The 21,317-nt window shown below is 45.5% G+C and overlaps 1 protein-coding gene across 1 annotated transcript in view; it reads left to right on the forward strand.

Moving 5' to 3' along the window:
- Positions 1 to 21,317, forward strand: part of CLPTM1L (CLPTM1 like) — a 1,829,238-nt gene that overhangs the window by 1,124,410 nt on the left and 683,511 nt on the right. Inside the window, exon 10 of the mRNA XM_085606118.1 lies at positions 20,302 to 20,367. Coding sequence (XP_085462244.1) covers positions 20,302 to 20,367 — 66 coding nt within the window. The remainder of the gene's footprint in view (positions 1 to 20,301; positions 20,368 to 21,317) is intronic.

Consider the following 21,317-nt stretch of genomic DNA (forward strand, 5'->3'; position numbering starts at 1 on the left):
CAGAGGTATAGTTGAAAACAACCTCACGCAAATCCCCATCATACCCGAACCCAACACAACACCCTTCAAGACTCCACTAAAATGCATCCTTCTAAATTGCAGGTCGGCATCAAAACATGTTACTGATATAGCTGACCTCATACTCTCCAATGACCCTGACCTAGTAGTTCTGACCGAAACATGGCTGAATGATTCCTCCACGCCTATACTAGACATACTGTTACCCCCAAACTATAATATCACAAGGCTAGATAGAACTGACAGGCCTGGTGGTGGCATTGCGTGCATACATCAAAGTAATGTAGTAGTGAACCACTCCAACTCCCCTGTACTATCCTTCTGTGAATACCTCTGCTTAGACTATCAAAAAACAACAAGATTTCCTACACATGTATAATTCAATGTTAGGCGGTAAGTCCAAAATATTACTCATACCACAGACCAAGAGTATACTAACAACTAAATTGATTTATTTGAAATGGTATCATTTTCATAAAATTAGATTTGTCTTTTTCTATTTTTGTCTTTTTATATTCTTTGAATATCATACAAAATATGTGACAAAAGATAAAATGCAATGCATCCTAACCCAGCACAATGTGTAATCACAAAGTAGAGGATGAAGAAAACATGAAGGGATCAAAATCTAACAGGAAAAACCATAAGAACAATTTTGCAAGTCATAGAATGACAAAACATCACACATTGTACATAGACTAAATCACTGGGAGTAACGCTGGACACAAATCTAAACATGCAGAAACACATTAGCGCCTCTACTAAAGGAGCAAACTTTCAAATAAACACTCTGAGAAGACTGAAACCCTTCCTGCCCGCAAATGACTTTAAACAGGCAGTACAAGCACTAGTTATCCCAAGAGTGGAATATGGGATTGTCGCTATCTGCGGCTTTCTCAGATCGATGATGGCCCCGCTAAGAGCTTCAATCAACACTGCTGCTAGACTCATCACCGGCTCTAAAAGAAATTGTCACATCTCCCCAGACCTTAGAGCCTTAAAGTGGCTACCTTTCAAGGCTAGAATTCACCTGAAAATCGCATGTATGACGCACAAGGCCATACATCACAATACCCTGAGTTACCTAGCGCAGAAACTGGTACTATCTTATGGTAACCGAGAATATATGACTTTATCATGCAGTCTTTTTCCCCGCAGGGAATTACCAGGCAGTCGTTACAACGACTGCGTTGTAATTCCGCATACCATTTCCCTGCAAGTCATAACAACGACTCGCGGAGGGGGGGCACTGGATGTTGGAATAGTATAATTTACTATTCCAACTCCAGTCTGTGCGGACAGTAGGGAAGGTGTTGGATTTTAAATCCAACACCTTCTCCCCCCTCCTCAAGTCGTTGTTCCGACTTGCGGAGTAATGGTATGCAGAATTAAAACGCGGTCGTTACAACGACCGCATTGTAATTCCCTGCGGGGAAAAAGTTTCGTAGTAAACGTTGTTTACCGGTACCCCAACCTCCAGGAGCTCCAAGAATCTTCTTCTGAAACCACAAAGATTTGCCAAGAAGAAAACTTACATATGGACTTTCTCAGGAATGGAGCCCAGAATATGGAATGCCTTGCCCCCAGAAATGAGACAGAACCCATCCACTGCCTCTTTCAAAAAAGAAGTGAAATCTATACTCATGGCCACATTTACCTGATCTATAGATAAACCCCTGTAATATATTTGCTTGCGTGTTTTAGTTATTACTCTGTATTGGTCTCAGCCATATTCTTCACTATGTTTTGTCCTATTTCTTTTATCTGTCTTGTAAAGCACTCTGATACCCGCAAGGTTCTTGTTCGCGCTATATAAAACCTTCAAAATAAATAAATAAAGATGCCTTTAAATTCTGTATTTATCTTATCACATTTGCTATATTTCAAAAACAGAGGATGTATCTCAGGCTATGTCTTATAGCAAATTGCAACTTTTTTTTAACATAGGGTTGGTATTTACAAACTCCTCTTTTTTGCATTCAGAGAAAAAACTAAAAGGAATTTTGTGACAAACGTGCTGGGGTACAGGGAGGCTGTAGGATGTAATTGTAGCACACAACAAAATGTAAATACTTGTAAATGCACTGTACGCATTCAGCATTTAGGAAAGCAAAAGTGAATCATATTTGTTTTGTAATTCTGAAGTGAGGTGGAAGCAAAGATGGATCAAAACCAATCAAGACACTTTACTTGGTGATGCACAAATGATAAACATTCACTAAAAGCTTATTTCCACACATTATCATTTGTGTACGATATAGTTTTATCAGTAAAACTGTATGTCTGTGCAAATTAAGTGGACATTTCAATGAAAAGTCTGCTGTCTGTTGTAGGAAGGTGGATATCTGACTATGGTTACCCCCAACTTTTTGCCTAGTGTCTAGCTGGTTTTTCGACTTAGTTGGCCTGAGATCCTGCCAGTCAGGGTCTCAGGCTGTCTGCTCTCTCTTTAAAATGGACTCCATGTACCCTAGGTACATACACAATTGGGAGGGATCACCTTATCAGCCCCTGTTCAGTGTACCATAGGTACCCAGGGCATAGGTGTACCCTAGGCCTACCAGGGGCTGCAGCATGTATTATGCCACCCCTGGCCTTCCAATCAGACACAACTGGCTGATCACTCAGCTGGGGCAAGGTCGTGTAATCACCCCTTGCTCAGATATAGTATACCTATATCTACACTTAAAATAGACACATGTGTACCTATCAGCCACTCCTATGACAGGCCTTAACAATCCTGGAGGCAGAGTGCTTGGTAACACGTGAGATGGTGCTCTAGCATGAGCTGAGCCTGTCTGCAGCTTTCGGAACCATGTCCTTATAGCTGTTCTATGATATAGCCTACCATATACTCTTAAAGTACCTTATAATCTTAAACGGTTATGGTAACTATGGTTTGGCTTTATCAAAACATGACGTGTAAGGTGTCTAACACTTTGAAATAATACCCCCATACCGTTTCTGGTGATGAGGATATTATTCCTCCCTTCTAGAGGGAGAGACATGTTAAAATCCTACTTTGCTGTTTAACTCTAACCAAAGCCTCAGCATCACAAAATGGATGCTGCTGCCACAGACACGAGTCTGACCTCCTGCAGCTGGGAGCCCTCCCAGCCAGGGAGGCCTGGACAATAGGTTTCCTGCTTGGGGAGGTGCTAGCACCTCCCCAGACAGACTTTAGTGTTTTGGGGCAGGGAGGGCTGAAAGGAATGAGACATGCCTGGGGCAAACAAGGTGTCCCATGCATAGTCCAGTTCAAACCGGTCCTGGGGCCCTCCAGCCCCAGCTCTGGCGCGAAACTGGACAAAGGAAAGGGGGTGTAGCCACTCCCCTTCCTGGTCCCACCCATAGGAGCGACCTTGCAGGTAGACTAGCCCAGTATATTAGTAGCTAGTTGGGCCCTGCTAAATTAGATTATCCTGAACCTGCAACTTGAACAGAAACTCTGGACCTTCGACATTCGACGAAAGAAGAAGACTGAAGAATCTCCCTTGTGGCCAAGGAGTGGCCACCCTGTGCAAACAGGCACCATCAAGAGACTTACCCTTTGCTTTGCTGAAGTTCTACGAGGGACCGACTGCAGAGCCTGACCAGAGCCTTGACTTCCAGACTTCTCCGACCCTGATCCACATCCACAGCCGAGCTGAGATCCGTGGAGGCGACGAGAGACGTGGGACCGGCTACCTGGGAAAAGTGACGAGTATCTTACAGCGCAGCTTCTGAGGCACCCTCGAAGTTGTGCACTGGGGATTGAGAAACCCCGACCCCAAGCACCATCTGCACCGAAGATCAGCCCCCCACACTCCACGAGTCCTGCGTAGGGCCCTTCTGCATTTTCCTGCTTGCCGCGTCTGTCCGGTTACTTGCCCGTTGGCTAGTAACCTCTGTGACGACACACCTTCGACTTTCCACTGCTGGTTTGGCTCCTCCAGACTGGCTCCTGCTCCTCTGTAAAAGAGAAGCACTCCAGACCTTCCTGGTCTGCACCAGAAGCAAGTCCTCCTTCCTGCGTGGGTTCCGCTTGCCAAGGCTGGGTGAGTCCTAGTTCGACTTCGACGCCGCCGACAGCAAGAGCCTTCGTGGGACAGCTCGCCTCCTGGTCCTGGTCGTCCTCGACGTCTCCTGGTACCCGTGGCTGCTGCGACAAGCTTCACCTCTTCACTGCAAGCTTCACGACATCGCCTAGCTCCTTCCTGGTTCCACGTGGTCACTGGCTAGTGACCCAGACTCTGTCCCTTCTGCTTGCAGGTATCCTTCCTTCTTGATCCCAGCCTTGGGATCCACCTGACACTCTTCACTGACTGCCTGTCAGCAACTTTCCTTCAGGCATCCATAGGAGTCGACGACGACACCCCACGCAAGTTGACACCTACGCACCCGCAGCCCGTGTGCTAGGTAACTTGGGTACTCCGGTGCTCAGTAGGGTAGTGACTATCCTAGTGTCTAAGTTTCAAGTCTCAACTTCCTAGTTACTTCAGAAGTGTCCTAAATCTCTTTTTTTCCAAACTGTACTGTTTTCATCGATTATACGCATTACGCGTGAGTGTTTCCACTCTGCACCCGAACCCCGTGGGCCTCCCACTTCCTAACCTTTGGTAGTATAGTGTAGCCCCAGCGATTCCCGAGGCCTAGGCCTATCCTATTTCCGTGACAGTGGTCCTTATACCACTTACTTAGTATATGGTTTGCGTGGCCCCTAGGGCCTAACTGTATTACTTACCTGTGTGACTTAATGTATGCTTAAATAAGACTGTGTTGTACTTACCTCGAATCTCATAAAGAGTGCTGAGGGTTTGACTAGAATAAATACACTTTATTTTATATATATATCTGTTGTGGTGTCCTTTCATTTGGTATTCAAGGGATTACAAATGGTATAACAGCTGGCTTCACATGCCATACAGAGTTTAGCCTAAGACTGCTCTTGTCCATGCTACCACTAGGATAGCTGGTCTATAAGGTTGACTTTACAACCAATCACCATAAGGGTATTTGGACTGATATAAGGTGTACACTAGAACTAGTGACATCATACATCAGGCCAACTTCTCACAAATGTAAATAACTGGGTGCTACAACATGATGCTTAAGTTACATTAAAAAGTCGCCCCCTCATTTCCTTTAAAACAAGGTGGGTCCCAAAAGTTGATGAGTGCAAACTTGTGTCTACTCAGGTGACGGCTTACACTACACTATGTGATTGCACACAAGGAGGAGGAACGTGTAGCTGCTGTCAAACTAGCAAGCTGGTTGCAAGGGGGGGGTGGTCGAGCAGTGAAACCAGCTCTCGCTATGACCCCTGCCCATCTCTGCCAGGCCTCCGTGGGGATTGTCCAGAGTAGATTATTCTTTTCTCGCTTGAACTGTCTACTCCGACTGTGAAAGTAGCATACATCTATGACTACACATGAAGGTGGCAGGAAGCAGTGCTTTAAATGGGCCGGTACTCACCGGTACTGAGTACCGGCACTTCTTAAATTTATCGCTCTGAGTACCAGCACTTCTCTACTGCCCTAGAGAGTACTGGTACTCATGAAAAGGTTGGCTCATTAGCTGTGCTGGTGAGCAGGAGTGGGACGTGTCTCCGGCAGGCAAGGCGCCGCTTCTGAGGCCCCGATCTGAGCCCCAGTTGAGCTATTCAGCAGGGCTCGTTTGAATAATCTCCGGTGCTCACTATCACGCTGTGCTTGATAGAGCATGGTCGAGATTCATTTTACCTGCTAGTGTGCGCGTGTGATTTTCAAAGCGCAGCACTTAAGGTAGTGAAAAGTCAGTGCAGGGTAATATTTTAAACAGAGAAATGTTATCAGGGGCAAGGGAGGCAGATTCTCACACTTCCCATACTTTCTCTCGAGCAGAGGAGGGTTAAAGCCCAGACAATGCGATCTAAGAGGCCCCTGGAGCGCTTATGCTTTTTGCTCTGAGGCACCTTTCCTGACTCTCTGGAGAAGAGACAGGCTAGCGATCCTGGCGGTGCCGCGCCAGCAGCTCTTCTCGGTGGATCATTCTGACAGCTATAAAGAGATTCAGGTCAATCAGATATTAATTTAATAATCTCCTGTTGCTGACATTTTTTTTTTTTTTGAAAAATCTTTTTATTAACAGTAAATCCGCAGCAGTTACAGCAGTCGTGACCATAAAGCAGTCTGTAATTATACAGGGTACATATAAGGGCACTAGACAAGATCAACTTCATCTCAAGGGTAGTTTCGCTCAGAGACCAACCCAACATATAGCGCCATACTGACCACCCACCGGCCCGCCCAAGTCTCGGGGGTTACAATCCACAGCATATGTGATTAGGTGTCGCCCAGGGCTCCGGTCATTCCCTCTGTGTCCAAGGAGTCCAATAGAGCCTGTCTCTCTCGCCGTAGCTCTACCGTGGGAGATATACAAGTGTCCCCCCGATATTTATTCCACCGCCCCCATTTATGGTCCCACTTTTTGGGGCACCCTCTTCCTTTATAGACCGTCTTCTCCGCCACCATCAAGAAATCCATGTCTTTGGCCCAGGCGTTCAGGGACGGCAAAGCGGCCACCCCCCATTTCTGGGCAATGTTTCTTTTGGCTAGGGCCCAACCCAACGCCGCCCACTCCTGCTTCGCTGGGGTAAGGTCCGTGTCCTCCCACACGTTAAGGAGACACAGCTGAGGGGAGGGGACCACCGACTTCCCGGTGGCCCGTGACAACGACTTCCATCCAATAGTGTTGTATGGGGGGCAGGCCCATAAGATGTGTGAACGTGCCTACGTGAGAACAGTTACGGATGCATAGCTCGTTAGGACGCAGACCTAGTTTACACCAGAGGACCGCATCAAAATAGACACGGTGCAGAACCTTGAGCTGGACCAGGCGGAGCCGCATCGATATTGCAACCTCCCGAGGGGAGGCCAGTGCATCTCGCCAGACCTCGTCAGTCATCTCGCCCACGTCCGATTCCCACCTAGCCCTTAGTTTCTGCAGCGGGTCATCTCGGTTGTTGACCAGCTTCTTGTATGTTAGGGAAATTGCCTTGCGGTCCATGGGGTCGAGCAACAATCTGTCTTCCAGGGGTGAGTAAGCCGGAAGGGGAGTCTCAGCGGACAGTGCACCGTCGATTGCATGGCTTATTTGTAGGTACCGGAACTGCTCTGAGTGGGCAAGTTGGTATTTAAGCTGCAGTTCAGTAAACGTCGCCCTCCTGCCTTTAACCCACATGTCCCCCACTGTAAAGATGCCAATGAGGTCCCACTTATCGAACCCCGCATAGGCGCTCAACCGCCCCAGACAGTCCGGTTCCCATAACGGAGTGGCTTTAGTCAACCGCCCAGACCACCCCATTCGCTTCTGGAGAAGATGCCATATCTCCACCGTTCTGGCCGTGGGACCTGTAAGATCTAGTTTCTTCGGATCAGAGTATAATGCCCTGTTATAGCCACCCTTCCCCATGAGCCAGCGGTCGGTACGGAAGCTAGGGTCATCATTGGTTGATCGCGATCAGTTGAGTGGCCTGATAATAGAGGCGTAGGTCCGGCAGGCCAATCCCGCCATCATACCAGCCCATTGTTAGTTTCTGCATTGCTATGCGCGGCGTTCCAGTATCCCACAGCAATCCCCGCAGTGCTGCATCGATTTTTAGGAAATAAGTTTCCGGGACCGGGATAGGGGTATTCTGGAGGGCATAGAGGAAACGGGGGAGCGCTAACATTTTGAAGAGGGCTGCCCGGCCCAGGAGTGTAAGGGGCAGTGTTTTCCAGTGGACCACATCAGATTTGAACCTCTGTAAAGGGCCCTCTAGGTTTCGCTCGTAGAATAGGGTGGTGTCTAATGTTATGAAAACCCCTAGATATTGGAAGCCCTGTAGTGCCACTGGTATAGTATACCCCCTGGGGCTAAGCGGCGGATCACCTCGGAGTGGGTACATCTGGGATTTAGACCTGTTGATCTGGTATCCCGAGTGGGCCCCAAATATATGAAAGATATGCAGTACCCTACAAAGTGACCGCGTGGGGGAGGCCAGGTACAGCAGGACATCGTCTGCGTACAGCGAAATGCAATCTTCATGATCAGCCGTCCATTTGAGGCCTCGAATTTCGGGGTCCGTTCGGATCCAGACTGCTAGGGGCTCCAACGCCAGGGCAAACAGGAGCGGTGACAGGGGGCAGCCCTGCCGAGTGCCGCGACCCAGGGGGAAGGAGGTCGAGCGGTGGTTATTGACCGATACACAGGCCATCGGCATGGTGTATAGTAGTCGGATCCATCTCAGCAATCGAGGACCCAGCCCCACCCGGGCCAAAACAGCAAAGAGGTACTCCCACGCCACAGTGTCAAACACCATCTTGGCATCCAGCGCTAGCAGCAGCGCATCTTCTTGGATTGTCGCGGCTCGACCCAGGGCACCATGGACTCGACGCAGATTGCGGGCAGTGTTGCGGCCCGGCATGAAACCCGACTGGTCAGGGTGGATCAAGGCGGCGAGGTACGGAAGCAGTCGGTTGGCCAGCACCTTAGCCAGAATTTTGGCTTCCACTGTTATCAGGGAAATGGGCCTATACGACGCACATTCGTCCGCTGGTTTGCCGGGTTTGCGGATTACCACTATCGTGGCCATGCGGATTTCAGCCGGAAGAGTGCCGGTCTCATAGCACTCCTTGTATAGATTCAGCAGATGAGGTGCCACCATCAGCGGCATACTTTTCATGAGTTCAATCGGGATTCCATTGGGACCCATGGCCTTCCCAGAGCGTGTATCCCGGATAGCTGTCTGAATTTCCTCTAACGAGATGTCCGACTCCAGCGTCTCCCGGTCTTGCTGGGAGAGACAGTGTACCTCAATGGTTGCGAGGAGGTCTGTTGCCCAACTGGCCTGCGAGTCCTGCGGCGGGGTGTAGATTTGTTCATAGTACGCGGCAAATGCCTCGGCTATACTTTGAGGGTCCGTGATCACCTTTGCGTCCGGCCCTCTGATCGCACCCACCCATCGCTCCGCCATTTCCTTCCGCTCTAGCCATGCCAGCAATTTACCCGTGCGTTCCCCCAGCTCATAAATTCTGTGTTGGGTGGCTAGGGACCGGCGACTACCCTCTTCATAGAGCAGTTGTTTATAATCTCGTCGTTTCACTTCGAGTAAGTGTGGGGTGTCGTGGGCCGGGGTGTGTGCGCTTCCCTGTTCGAGCTGAAGTATCTCTGCCTCAAGCTCGGTAACCCGCCGTCGTTGTTCATGTTTGTGTCCCACCATCAATGACAGCGCTCTCCCTTTAATAACTGCCTCATAGTGTCACAGCCGAAGCCACCGACCCCTCGTTTTCCCTAAAATAGCAATCAGTGTTGTGTCGCAGGGAGTCCCTAATGTGCGAGATTTTCAGCAACCATGGCTGAATCCGGATGGGGCCCGGTTGACGATCCAGGCCGGCCCCAAAAGAGGCTATGACCGGGGAGTGATCGGAAATCCCTCTTGCCAGGCCCAAGGAGTCAGTGAAATTGTGAATATCTTGCGCGAGCGTGAACAGGTAGTCCAATCGTGAGAGACTTCCGTGCACTCCGGAGTGAAAAGTGTAAAGCGTATCTCGGGGGTGCGACCACCTCCAAACGTCCACCAACCCGAAGGCCTCCGCGAACTTAGTCAGTTGCGAGCACCGCCGCTCGCCAGCCCGGGGTGGGGTACGGTCAACCGCATCGTCCATTGTTAGGTTGAAGTCGCCGCCCATAATTACAGCACCCTCTGTTGCTGACATTTTAAATGTTTGTTACGAAAATGATTAGGGGGCTCCATCACGGTATAGGGCCTTGCAAATGGGCACACTAGAGTTGTCTGTCTGAGCTGAAAATGCGCTACCTTTTGTCTAAACTAGCAGTTTTCATGATTTATTAGTAGTTCAAAGTGTTTAACATCCCTGCTTGACAGTGACACTATGAAGCAGCAGCCTTTCTTTTCCCAGCACAGACTTGCTAAGTCAGAGATAAGTCATGTGATTATTGTTCCAGCTGGAGAGAGGTCAGAGTTTTCTCTACTGACAGATTTCACTCTCACCATTAAGTAGCGTAGGGTTAATATGCCTCCTTCAAAAAAGCATATTGTGATGTACTGTATTGTATGTGGATAGCTCAGTGAGTTGCTATTTTTGTCACAGAAATCTTTGTTTCTTGTGGTTTGGACGCACCAGAAGCTGAGGTTGGGGTGGAGGGTGCTGTTTTTTTTAGAAATTAAATAATAGCTTCAAAAGCACCTGCTGAGTTTGACTTCCTTGTTGCTCAAATGAGTGTGATTTCTGATATTTGTCTAATTCCATTGACTCCATTTCATGATTTTGGTCGCAAGAAAGTGCCACTCTAAGTGTTACACATCTAGTTGTTGCCTGACTCTCGTAAATCCACTGAATCTATGAAAATGTCACACATAAGCAATCTGAAACATTAGCAGCTATACTCAAATGGGTGTCATTTCTGATATTTATATGATTCCCTCGTCTTCATTGCTTAATTTTGCTAGCGAGAAAGTATCACTCATAGTCGTTGAAATGTCACTCATAATTGCAATGAAAGTATGAAAATGTCACACATGGCAATCTGAAAACTTGGCAGCTATGGGGTCCATTCAGGCCCTGTGCTGTCAACCACATTCACACTATCCTCTGCATTTGCGCAAACACAGGCAGTCCCGTGGCAGTGGCAATTTAAAAAGCCATGGTGAAGACTATAAAATGGCTTTTAACATACCGGAGTCTTTTGTGTGTCTGCTTATGTTTGTGTGTTTGCCTGCATTTGTATTTCTGTTTTTTGTAAGAAAAAAGTGAGAGAGAGAGAGAATCAAGACACTCTCAGGAGGTATTTTAAAGAAAATGGGTGGCACTTTGCGTGTACATGATTGCTCGGTGACAAAGGTTCATAAATAATGTAGTAGGAAGGGTTGGTGGGTGAGTGAGTGGATGGATGAGTGAGCAAGGGTGGATGTATAGATGGATGAATGGATGGATGAGTGAATGAATGGATGGATGATTGAATGGATGGATGGGTGAAAGAGGGTGGATGATTGTAAAAAAGGGCGGATGATGGGTGGATAAGTGAAAGATTGGATGGATGAATGAACGGGAGGATGGATGGTATAAAGGGGTGAAAGGGTTGATGGATAGATGAGTGAAAGGATTGATGGATGAGTGAAAGGGTGGATAAAGAAATGGATGAGTGAAATAATGAATGGATAGGTTTACCGATGGATGGATGGATAGGTTTTGATATGAAGGGTGGGCAGACAGAATGGTGAAAAACTGAATGATGGATGAAAGACTGAATAGACAATAGAATGTAAAGGTTAAATGGGGGACATCAGCAGGTACATGGTAGGATGAAAGGATGAATGGATGAATGGATAGATTGATGGAAGAGACCAGAGAAATCTTCTGGGGAGGGTCGTGATGATTTGCTTCATTTGCTTTGTGCCATAAGAGCTTTGGATCAAAGTGGGGGTATTTTCAGTTTCTTCCTACTCAGGTGCTCAAAAATATATAGTACTGTGTCAAACAGCAATTAACAGTATGACATTAACAAGGTGCAACTATTGCAAAAAAAAGGAAAAGGAAATGTTAACATATTATCGCATTTCTCTTTCATTTTGTGTAATGAGTTAACCTGCATTGTTTATATAAACATATTTATCATGTGTTTTGGAGTGTGCTGCAACTATAATATAAGTCGTTAAGTATCATCATGTCTTGCTCTTAGCCCCGCCCCTAGCCCGCCCACTCACCACACCTATTTTAATGAGTACCTGCACTTATTTGTTCCCATTTAAAGCACTGGCAGGAAGTATTTCCTCTGTATTGACGTTTAACACTCAGAAAACAAACGGCCGACACGTAATTTGATGTTATCACAAATGAAAGTAAATGCTAAAGTTGATTTTTTTTTTTTATCGCCAGCCGTCCAGGCTTTCCAGTGAGTCCCGAGCGTGACCGTCCAGTGGAAGACTGTCCTGGCGGCCGGTGCAACGCGGGTCACTGACTCCTTCCTCTGTGTCCCTCTGCTGCGGCATGACTTGAATATGGCAGGGTGCAGCAGCTGACAGCACACTGCGGTCCGGCCCTGCTCGGGCTGGTGCGAGCTGCAGCAGGAAGCTGCGAGAGCCATGAATGGTTTGCGGGCGGCGCGGCAAATTAAGCAACCAGCCGTCTCCCTCCCTCAACAAACTGAACTCCCCTCTCAGACAGCAGCATGTGACGACCAGGGCTCGAGTCGGGGTACCACGCGGGTGGACGGCGTCCCCCCACTTATTTTACCGGGTGGACGCCGTCCCCCCTGCGCAAAAGCTGGCCGCATTGAGGGCTTCACGAGGAAAACATAATCCCAGCACACCACCAAATAAAGCATGAGAGGAAACGGCGCGCGCTCACAAGGGTCCCGGGTTTGGAATAGGAAGGAAGTGTGATGACAACGCCGAGGTTTGCTGGTGGCAGCTTGCCCCCTTCACCTTTCGTGACGACACGTCCTGCCGTGACGTCACTTCCGGAGACACCACCTAACTTGGAGCGTCCCCCCACTTCTTTTTTTAGGACTTGTGCCCTGGTGACGACGGTCCCCCGGGGCGCCAGCACTTACTAGCACACTACTTGACGGGGCCCGTGACGTCAGGCTGACTGCAAGAACCGCACCCCGGGGAAATCGCAATAATTGTAACTTTTTAGCAGGGAGTGTGAGCCTGCCTGCTGAGTAGCCTTAGCCCGCTGTTAACGGAGCCGCAAGCCTGGGAGAGCAGTGCGGGTACGTCACTGCTGATGCGTTGACACCTGCCCCAAATGTTTGCAGTAACATTTGAGACACTATGTATATGCGTGACAAAGCATTTCAGTGCGGTAATGCGGATTACCACACTGAAATGCATTAGTCTAACACCTGCTGCATGATACTTGGCAGGACTGTCTATGCTGCAGATTCTGCTCAAACATGACACGCCTCATGTCCTCAAACTTTTTTACTTCAAATATGCCATGAACAGGAAATTGTAATTTTTTGTGATAAATAGTAATTTTATTATATTCTATAAGCCACAGGCATGTGTGCATACCTGAGTTAAGCAGCATCTCGTGTCCTGTGGTACCAACGTGGGCCAGAGCCTCTTCCCCACGGGTAGGAATTTGCAGACAAAAAAGTAATTAGTTGCTCATATTCAAATCAATAATGCCTCATGTTCAAAATCAGTAATGCTCATATTCAAAATCAATAACACATCAAATAATGCAATTGCATGAGAAATCAACATAAGGTCAGTTCCAAAGTAAATAAATAGCCTGAACCAAGGTATAGTTTAGCAAGAGGATTAACATAAACCTAAAATCTGTTCAGTTTAAGTGTTAAGGAAATTCTAGGTGTGAATCAATAGAAAGACTAATGTAGTGTCTGCGGATTCCGAAAGCAAGAAAAGTCTAAGTATAGACAGACTGACGTGGAGTCTGCCTTCTTGGAAGTAAGCAAAAAAAACAATAAAAGAAAATCATTTTATAGGTTTCAGGCAGTAAAAGCCACACACTCAACATGGTGAGATCTGACATATAGGGCTTTGGTAAAACGGTATATATTCATAAACTAATATCTTTTTAGGAAACTTATGCATCAAAAAGAAACATTTAAGAACACCTACTTTCAGACATAGTTATAATAAGGATTTCATAGAAACTAACACGACATTTGTGCAATAAATCAAAGCAATAAACAGGACAGCCTCATAAAGCAGACTCTGGCAAATAGCCTTAAATGTATTACAAATACAGAATCATTCTGCACATGGCTGCCCTGTGGAGCAACTCAAATTAATAGATTTCTGCTTAACAAGTAAACAGCACCCTGAAATAAATTCAGTTTCACTTATTTTCTAAAATGGAAAGAGACAGAAGAGAAACATGCATGTAAGAAACTCATTCATGTAATTTTAAAAGCACACTTTCTTTCAGTCACTGCAAAATGAATGCCAATGCAGGGCTGACTTTGGCCAAGGTACGTCATCTGAAACCTGATCATGCTGCTAAAGTTCATTCAGGGATGCTTGAGAAGCTTTTCTAGAAGTCCTCCTCCTATTTCTCTTACAATGTGTTATAATGACTGCTTTCCAATCTACCTCTCCCACCCTGAAGTATTTTTAGATCTCGGATAGCAATTTCACTGCTTAAGCTTGAACTCCTAAATATCGCTGGCATGGTTTTAGATTCAGACGGATGTGTTTTTCTTCTCCCTGCTTACAATCTGACAGAGGTATAATTGCGCACAGGTAGAGGGAAAACAGACATTTTAAACTTGGTTAATATAAAGACAGAGAAGAAGGTGATTTTTCTAAAAGTGTATAATTCTTCTCTAAATTAAAAGGCCCTTCATGTCCATCTTGAAGGGGTTTCTTCCACATTCTGATTAAAACTGATATGGTAGACTTTTCGATTGCTTAGACATTGTGAACATGTTACACATATTTATGTTTTTTTTGTTATTGTTATTTTGTCCTACACACGGTACGTGTAATTCACATGCAACAATTTCTATAAACAAGTGAAGACACATATGGACAGCACATTTATACAAAAACAAGAATGATAGGGCAATATCTAAATCTGTCATAAAGCAACATGAAGCAGATTTTGAAACTGCCCGACTATTTTGGAGAAAAAAAATACTCAAGCACCTTACGGTTGTTTTTTAGGTCTCGTGAGCCAAAGGCTCGAAGAGACATTTTATATGTGGGATTTTCAAAGTGCTACCCACAGTTTTGGCTGGCCTAAACCTTGAGTGCACGTTGGCGTGCACGTGCACAGCTGTTGCTCACACTCCCTCCTCCCTTCTCCCCTTCCCTTTTTGTCAGCTTTGATCAGGCTCCTCTGTTGCTGGCATTCCCCCCTCCCTTCTCGCCCAGCCCTTCTTGTTTTTATTTGCCTCAAAAATTTTCGCTTTCGTTTCTTCGCTTTCGTTTCTTTCTCCGCAGGCCCTTTCTTTCCATCTCTCTCAACCCCGTCCTCTTTTGTTAAATTCCCCTCTCCTGTTTCTTCCCGCCTAACCTCTTTCTTTCCGTTTGTTTTCTTTCCTTTACCTTCTTGTTTCCAAGGTGGAACATTCGCTATGGATATTCAGCACTATTATTTTAGATTAACGCAATCAGCGCTGTAATCCTGCACACCCACACAGAAGTGAAGTTTAAATGACCTTGGATTCCGAGTGCCGCAAAGCAATAAATATCACCCGCTGCAGCAAGAGCAGACCCGCTCCTCCTGCTAATTTCACGAATCTCCCAATAATACCAGGCCACAAACAACCCCACTTGTTTTGGTTTTGTGTACACGAATATAGGTTTGGAAATTGATGAACTGTTCCCTGTCTCGTGTTTTGGGCTCGGACTCGGAGCAGCGCAGTACGAGAACTGAGGTGGTTATTTTATATGGCAGAATGTAAATGGAGCTGATTATCACTTTAGCACTCTTTATCCATGCTCCAAAAAATAGGTCTGGCAGATCGCAGCGCTCAGCACCTTTCAAGCGCCGTCTATCTCTCCGACTGTTCTGATCCAGTTCCCAGGAAAATAAAGAACGGACGCTTTATTTTCTTCTACTTGTTTCAAGAGACAGCACTTACCCTCTCTTGCGTCTCCTTTCCTGTCCATTCTTTTTCTATATCTACAACACACCAACAAGCAACACTGAGTCCGCCGTCACAAGAAGCTCTAAGTGCCCCAGCACCGTAACTAGTGTACTGCGCTGCCTGATGAGCTACTCACCACATCATTTCCCAGGAATCTTTATTTATTTAATAGGCTGCAGGCAGGACAGAATGTGCATGAGGCAATTAATTACAAAAGAACATGACAGCAGCAATCATCTCTGGTTAACCTTTTGGCGGAGCGGGATATAATCTACTTCGTGGTTGTCACCGCTTTACCACTTTGCCATTCTCTGAGACCTCGAATGTACATTAGGCGTTTATTAAATAAACATGGCAGCCAATCGTATCTGGTAACACTTATGGCCGAGCGGGTAATACTAACGGCTACTAAAATAAGAGCACATGTCCTTCGGTGGCACCTAAGGCGGCTTTCACTCGCAAAGTAAAACCACAGTTCCCGTCATGCTGTGCTGCCATCAGGAAACCGTGCACAGTTCGCAAGGAGCCAGGACTGGGACCAGGTAGGACTGTTTCTTAATACTATCATACCCTGCTTGTGCTGTTCTTCTTTTTGGGAGGGGGGAGGAGGTGGCAATGGGCTTGTTTGTGTTTATTTAGACTTTAAAATGTATTCATAATGTCCCGGTCGCGTTGTCATGCTGCGTGCGTGCAAAGTCCTGAAAGCCGTATCCAGTTCCTTGCACGCTCTACTGTGAACGTGGAGGTTTCTCCTCGTGTAATTGCCATAAGAAACAGTGCTCACAGCCGGTTGGAGAGAAAATATTTAGCAATTTTACTTTACGCGTTGCATCTTCCCCCGATCTTGCATCTCTCCTGCCCCATCCCATGTCGTCTTCCTCAGCATGGTTTATTTAACGGTCTGCAGACAGGACGGAAGTCACGGAACATGCATGAGGCAATTATTTAATAAACAAGGTGGCAGGCAATCATCTCTGGTTACCCGTGCTTTCATCATGCCTCGATCGTCACGTCTCTTCTGCTCCTTCTCCTGTCGTCTTACTCACCATTGTTTATTTATATAATGTAATACTTGTATGTGACCTTTTACTTAGTGCTGTTTTTTTAGCAGAAAATAGAGCCAAATCTACTTGCAATTGGATTCGAACTATAATGTCCAGATTTTAAGGTCTGCATCTACTCTCCATTCTCCCTAAACAAAGCAATAAAAAATGACACTTGAATGCCAGTAAGGGTATCACAACTCATTCGATTCTACCTGCCAGCCTGCCCTCTCCACTTTATATTTGCATCTGCTCACTATACTGGTTCGGTTTTCTGTCTTCACCAAACAACGCCTTAATTATTTTACTAGAAGTGGCATTAAGAGTACTAGAATCTGCTCATTTCCAGTTCCCGTCGTTATATTTCAGTCTACTGGCTTTGCTGGTCCTGCTAGTTATTGTAGGCCTCTGTTGCTTTTGTGAACTCGTGTGTGGTATATCATGTTTTGTGAACAGTAGGCATGCTTCTATTATTCCCCCCTGTGTGTGGCCTTTTGTTGTGTTTGTGCTTTGACTTTACAACAATGTGTTGCAAGTTTAGTTTTCTGCCGGGGCTACATATAGCATCACTGCATTTCATATGCAACTCTGGTGCTGGCTTCCTGCTTAAGAGTAGAACTGAAGTATGGGCAAATAAAGTACACAAGTCGGGTGGTATGTTGTGTGTGTTTCCTCTGAACTGATTGAGAAATGCCTCTTGCCGGTACTTCTGCTTTATGGACGTTGTTGTGGACTCGTAACAAAACTTGAGGAGATTTATTGCTAAAGAACTCTTTGCTTTTGGGTTAAATGTGCGACCCACTAGAAAGGTTTGGATGCTAATGTCCAGTTTTTATGGTTTGTAATACTTTGCGTTAACCCACATCTCGACACTTCAGAAATGAAAAAGTGTAGCAGAGAGCGATGACACATTTTGTTAAGAGGACCACAATTTTGGCAGGGAAGCGAAGATTAGAATTGTGGTCTGCTGCTTCCAGAACTGACGACGGAGCCGTCATTTCTCTTTTACTGTTGCCCAAGTGTGTGGCAGTCGGTCTTCTGTGTCATGAAGTGACAGAATGATCTACGAAGGGAAACAAATCTTGGTAGGACATACCTCGCTCATGGAACACATTGTAATTTGTAATTAAATAATTTGCCCTTCTTGCGCCCTGTGTTTGCGATCTGACGCTGGCTTTCTCTGTGCCTTTTTTGGAAGAGATGAACAATGCAGGCAGCGAGGATTGGAGACCACTAGCCTGCCTCAATGGCATTTAGCAAATCGTTCCCACTAACCACTGGTAAGTGCGTACCTAGCCCTCTCTGAAGACCTGTCATTTAGTCACGCTCATTAGCTTGAGCCAGTGTTGGTAAACCTCTTGAGAGGGTGCACTTTGAGGGAAGCAGCTTACCCCAGCAGGTACTTAACTTTGGCACACATTGCTTTGCAAAGGCAAAACACGACTCGTCTATACAGGTATTAAAAGCCAACCTAAAAAAAAGCTTCTGATACATGGAATGTCACCAGATGCCTAATAATCTCCTCTCTGTAAGGTTCCAGTTCTGTTCTCCCCACACGTCTCTCTCCCCCCTGCACATTGAAGTAGATTGCTCTGGTTTATGTTGTGCAAAATTAATCGAATATGTCCCACTTTGGTGTGGTGGTTTTGTGAGCAGTCACTGGACTGCTAAACCAGTTGACCCACAGTGACCACCAAACAGGCTTCACTTAGAATTGGAAACAGTGTGTGCCTCATGCCCTTCTCAAGCCTGCATATTTGCAAGCCTTCTAACACCATGCTCTTTTATGTTGTCACCATGGCCCCCCTTTCTCTTCAGCCTATCTTGTCTTATATCTGTCTCTCCTCTCCTCAAACACTACCTCATTAATCCAGATCTGCATCTACCGCTCTCCCCCTCCCTCACGTTTATTTAATTGATGTCCCCATGTCCCTCCTTTTTCCTCTAACCTTGCCCTCTGCCACTACATCTCGCGGTGCACTGCGCCCATGTGCTGTGGAGTGAGTCCAATAACCCTAGTAACTGGGACAGTCGGGGGGTTGGCCTTTACAAATAAGCATTTGCAATGCAATAGGTCTCGCATTACTGAATGTTTGAGCTATTGGTGTTGCATTATTATTTGCAATGCCAATAGCTCAAACTTTAATAATGCGAGACCTATTGCATTGCAAATGCTTGTTGTTATTACAAATTGCAAAATAACCGTAAACTATGCAGTGCAATTCAGAACCGAATATACAGTGATGAATGCACTTTGCCGGACGAACGACGCTATACCATTCTATGATTATTGCCAGAGTTTGAGCTGCTTACACTATTCACATCTCTGACTTAACTCTCTAATCTCTCACTCGCACACCACTTATAACAACCCAGATATTTTACATAACTAAAATCCCTTGCATCACATGTCATGCATATTGCTCACATAACATATTGTTCACAAGATTCATAGCACTTGCTCCATCTGCAAGATTGTGTGCCCTAGTGTGCTGTAGTATGTTTGTTTCTATGAGGCCGATTCTGTGATTCTGTCCACAGTTTACTCCAGAATCTGTTGTAAGGCACAGCGATCTATAGGACTATTGCCAGACACTGATCTTTTTGATGAGATAATGTCGTAGTTATAAAAAAGAAAGTGTTCCCACGGATGTTCTCCCAATCATTTACATCCTTTTACATTGACCCACAACTCCATCCCCTTGTGTCTCACTCATGCAGTCGCACATACATACATGGCTCAATTGCTTTCTAGCTAGGTTTGTGCTGTACAAAAACGTATACTACAATCACTCCTTAATTGCAAAGCACTTTCAACTTTATACGGCCAGACCTATTGGTTTATACCAATGCTTGTTTTTTGCTGCTTCAATGTGGACCCAGCCCTCTTAGATTGTCAAAGAGAACCTTAGTGCACTGGCTTACAAAGAACTATTGTTTGAGCCTGTGTTCAAGCAGAAAAGCCGTTCTCTACTCCTTACCCCCCCTCCTTGCTCAAACCCCTAAAAAAATCGAAATTGTTATACCCATGTTTCTAATACAGAAAAATGGGAAAATATCAGTAGGTTCAAAATCAAGGAGGTTTGGGGAATTAGATTGCAAAACCAAATCGAAGGATGATTTCCATTAACAACGGGGTTTGCTTAGATCATACGGCTTGTTTGACTCGGGGCTACCTCACTTTGCTAGTAAAAAATAGATTCTATACATTTCGAGAAAGCAAGCGAGTCCTCTAACTCAGATTCACCAAGTCTATCAAAACATAACACCACTAATTTGATATGTGAAACAAACTGCTATATGATACTTCCTCCCTTACACACCTCTTATATTTCAGGCAAGGAGAATTCCACGGCTGTTTTCAAATCTATTAATTAATGACTGAGTATTGGCTGTTTTCTTTGTCAAAATACATTTATAGCAGTAATTATTGTGATTTTAATTCACCCTTTTCTCTTCCTCAAGTATTTCTAAGCTGTTGTTCCAGGCGTTATATAAGCACTGTAGATAACATGGTAAGTCTTTGTACAATGGATTTACTTAAATGTTCCAGATCAAGATGCACTTTAATTCATATAGCTGTTTCTCATTTCGGTTAGTGTGTGAAAACTAATTTCACAACTATTAAGGTAATAATCTTTTTACAATTTAGATCTGGAAAGTGAAGAAGGCTCTGAAGATTACTATAGAATGGATGGGTCTAAAACCAACAATGAAGGTAATTTACAAAGATACTTCTGGTTATTGGCCTCCAAAGTCGTTTCTGCATATTCCTGGTAATTGTTATACAGATTTTCAGTAGCCTAGACAAGTCTAAAATTAGGATTTCTTGTGTTTAAACTGATAATAGAGGCTTATCTTGGTTATTGGCAGAATTGTTGGCAGTATGGTTATCCCATAATAAACTTGCAGTCATAAGCAAATGACAAGAATTTTCTATTTGGGATGCACTGATCTGAAAGTGGTGCTGCTATCCAAATGGGCAATTTCATGTTTCTCTAGAGCTTGTTGATCTTAGTTGTAGGGACATTATGGTTACGATTCAAAATGTAAACACTCAAATCGGCCAGCCATGTTACAAAATCAAAACTCCCTTCACTGGACGACTCAGGACCTCACACGTCACAGCTGATATTACAAATGCCACTTGTGATAATTATATTTGTCATAATATTTGTGATGCTGACTAAAGCCTTACTCATACAGCTTTAACTGCTGGAACTTGACTCCAGCTGAGACTTGTGCTAAGCCCAGAGCCCAGTTTGCTGTATTCAGAAAGCTGTGTGTGTGATGAGTGGCCTTTGGCTATGTCTTTTGGGTAATTGCTACACAGCATTTGGGTGGGCCCTGCGCGACCTCATTACAATCCCAAAAGTTCACTCTGCGCTACCTCCATTCATGGCAAGTGTGTTCTGTGTGCAGGGCATTGACTTTTACCAGTACCTCCACTTGGGCCGTGCACTCAGCACACCAAGTCCCTGGACCCACCGTCAACTATTTTCAGCAGGCTCTGGGTCAGGGCCTAGTTTCCAACCTGGACCTGCTTTTTACACCCCGTCCTAAGAGCTCACTTAGGAATCATTTAGTGGACTCTGAGTTCAACCCTATTGTCAAGTCCTGCACTCAACACACTATCCTTTAAGCCCACCCCACTTTTCCTTTGACCAT

This window comes from Triturus cristatus, chromosome 5_1 (assembly GCF_964204655.1).
Source record: "Triturus cristatus chromosome 5_1, aTriCri1.1, whole genome shotgun sequence".
NCBI classification, from domain to species: domain Eukaryota; kingdom Metazoa; phylum Chordata; class Amphibia; order Caudata; family Salamandridae; genus Triturus; species Triturus cristatus.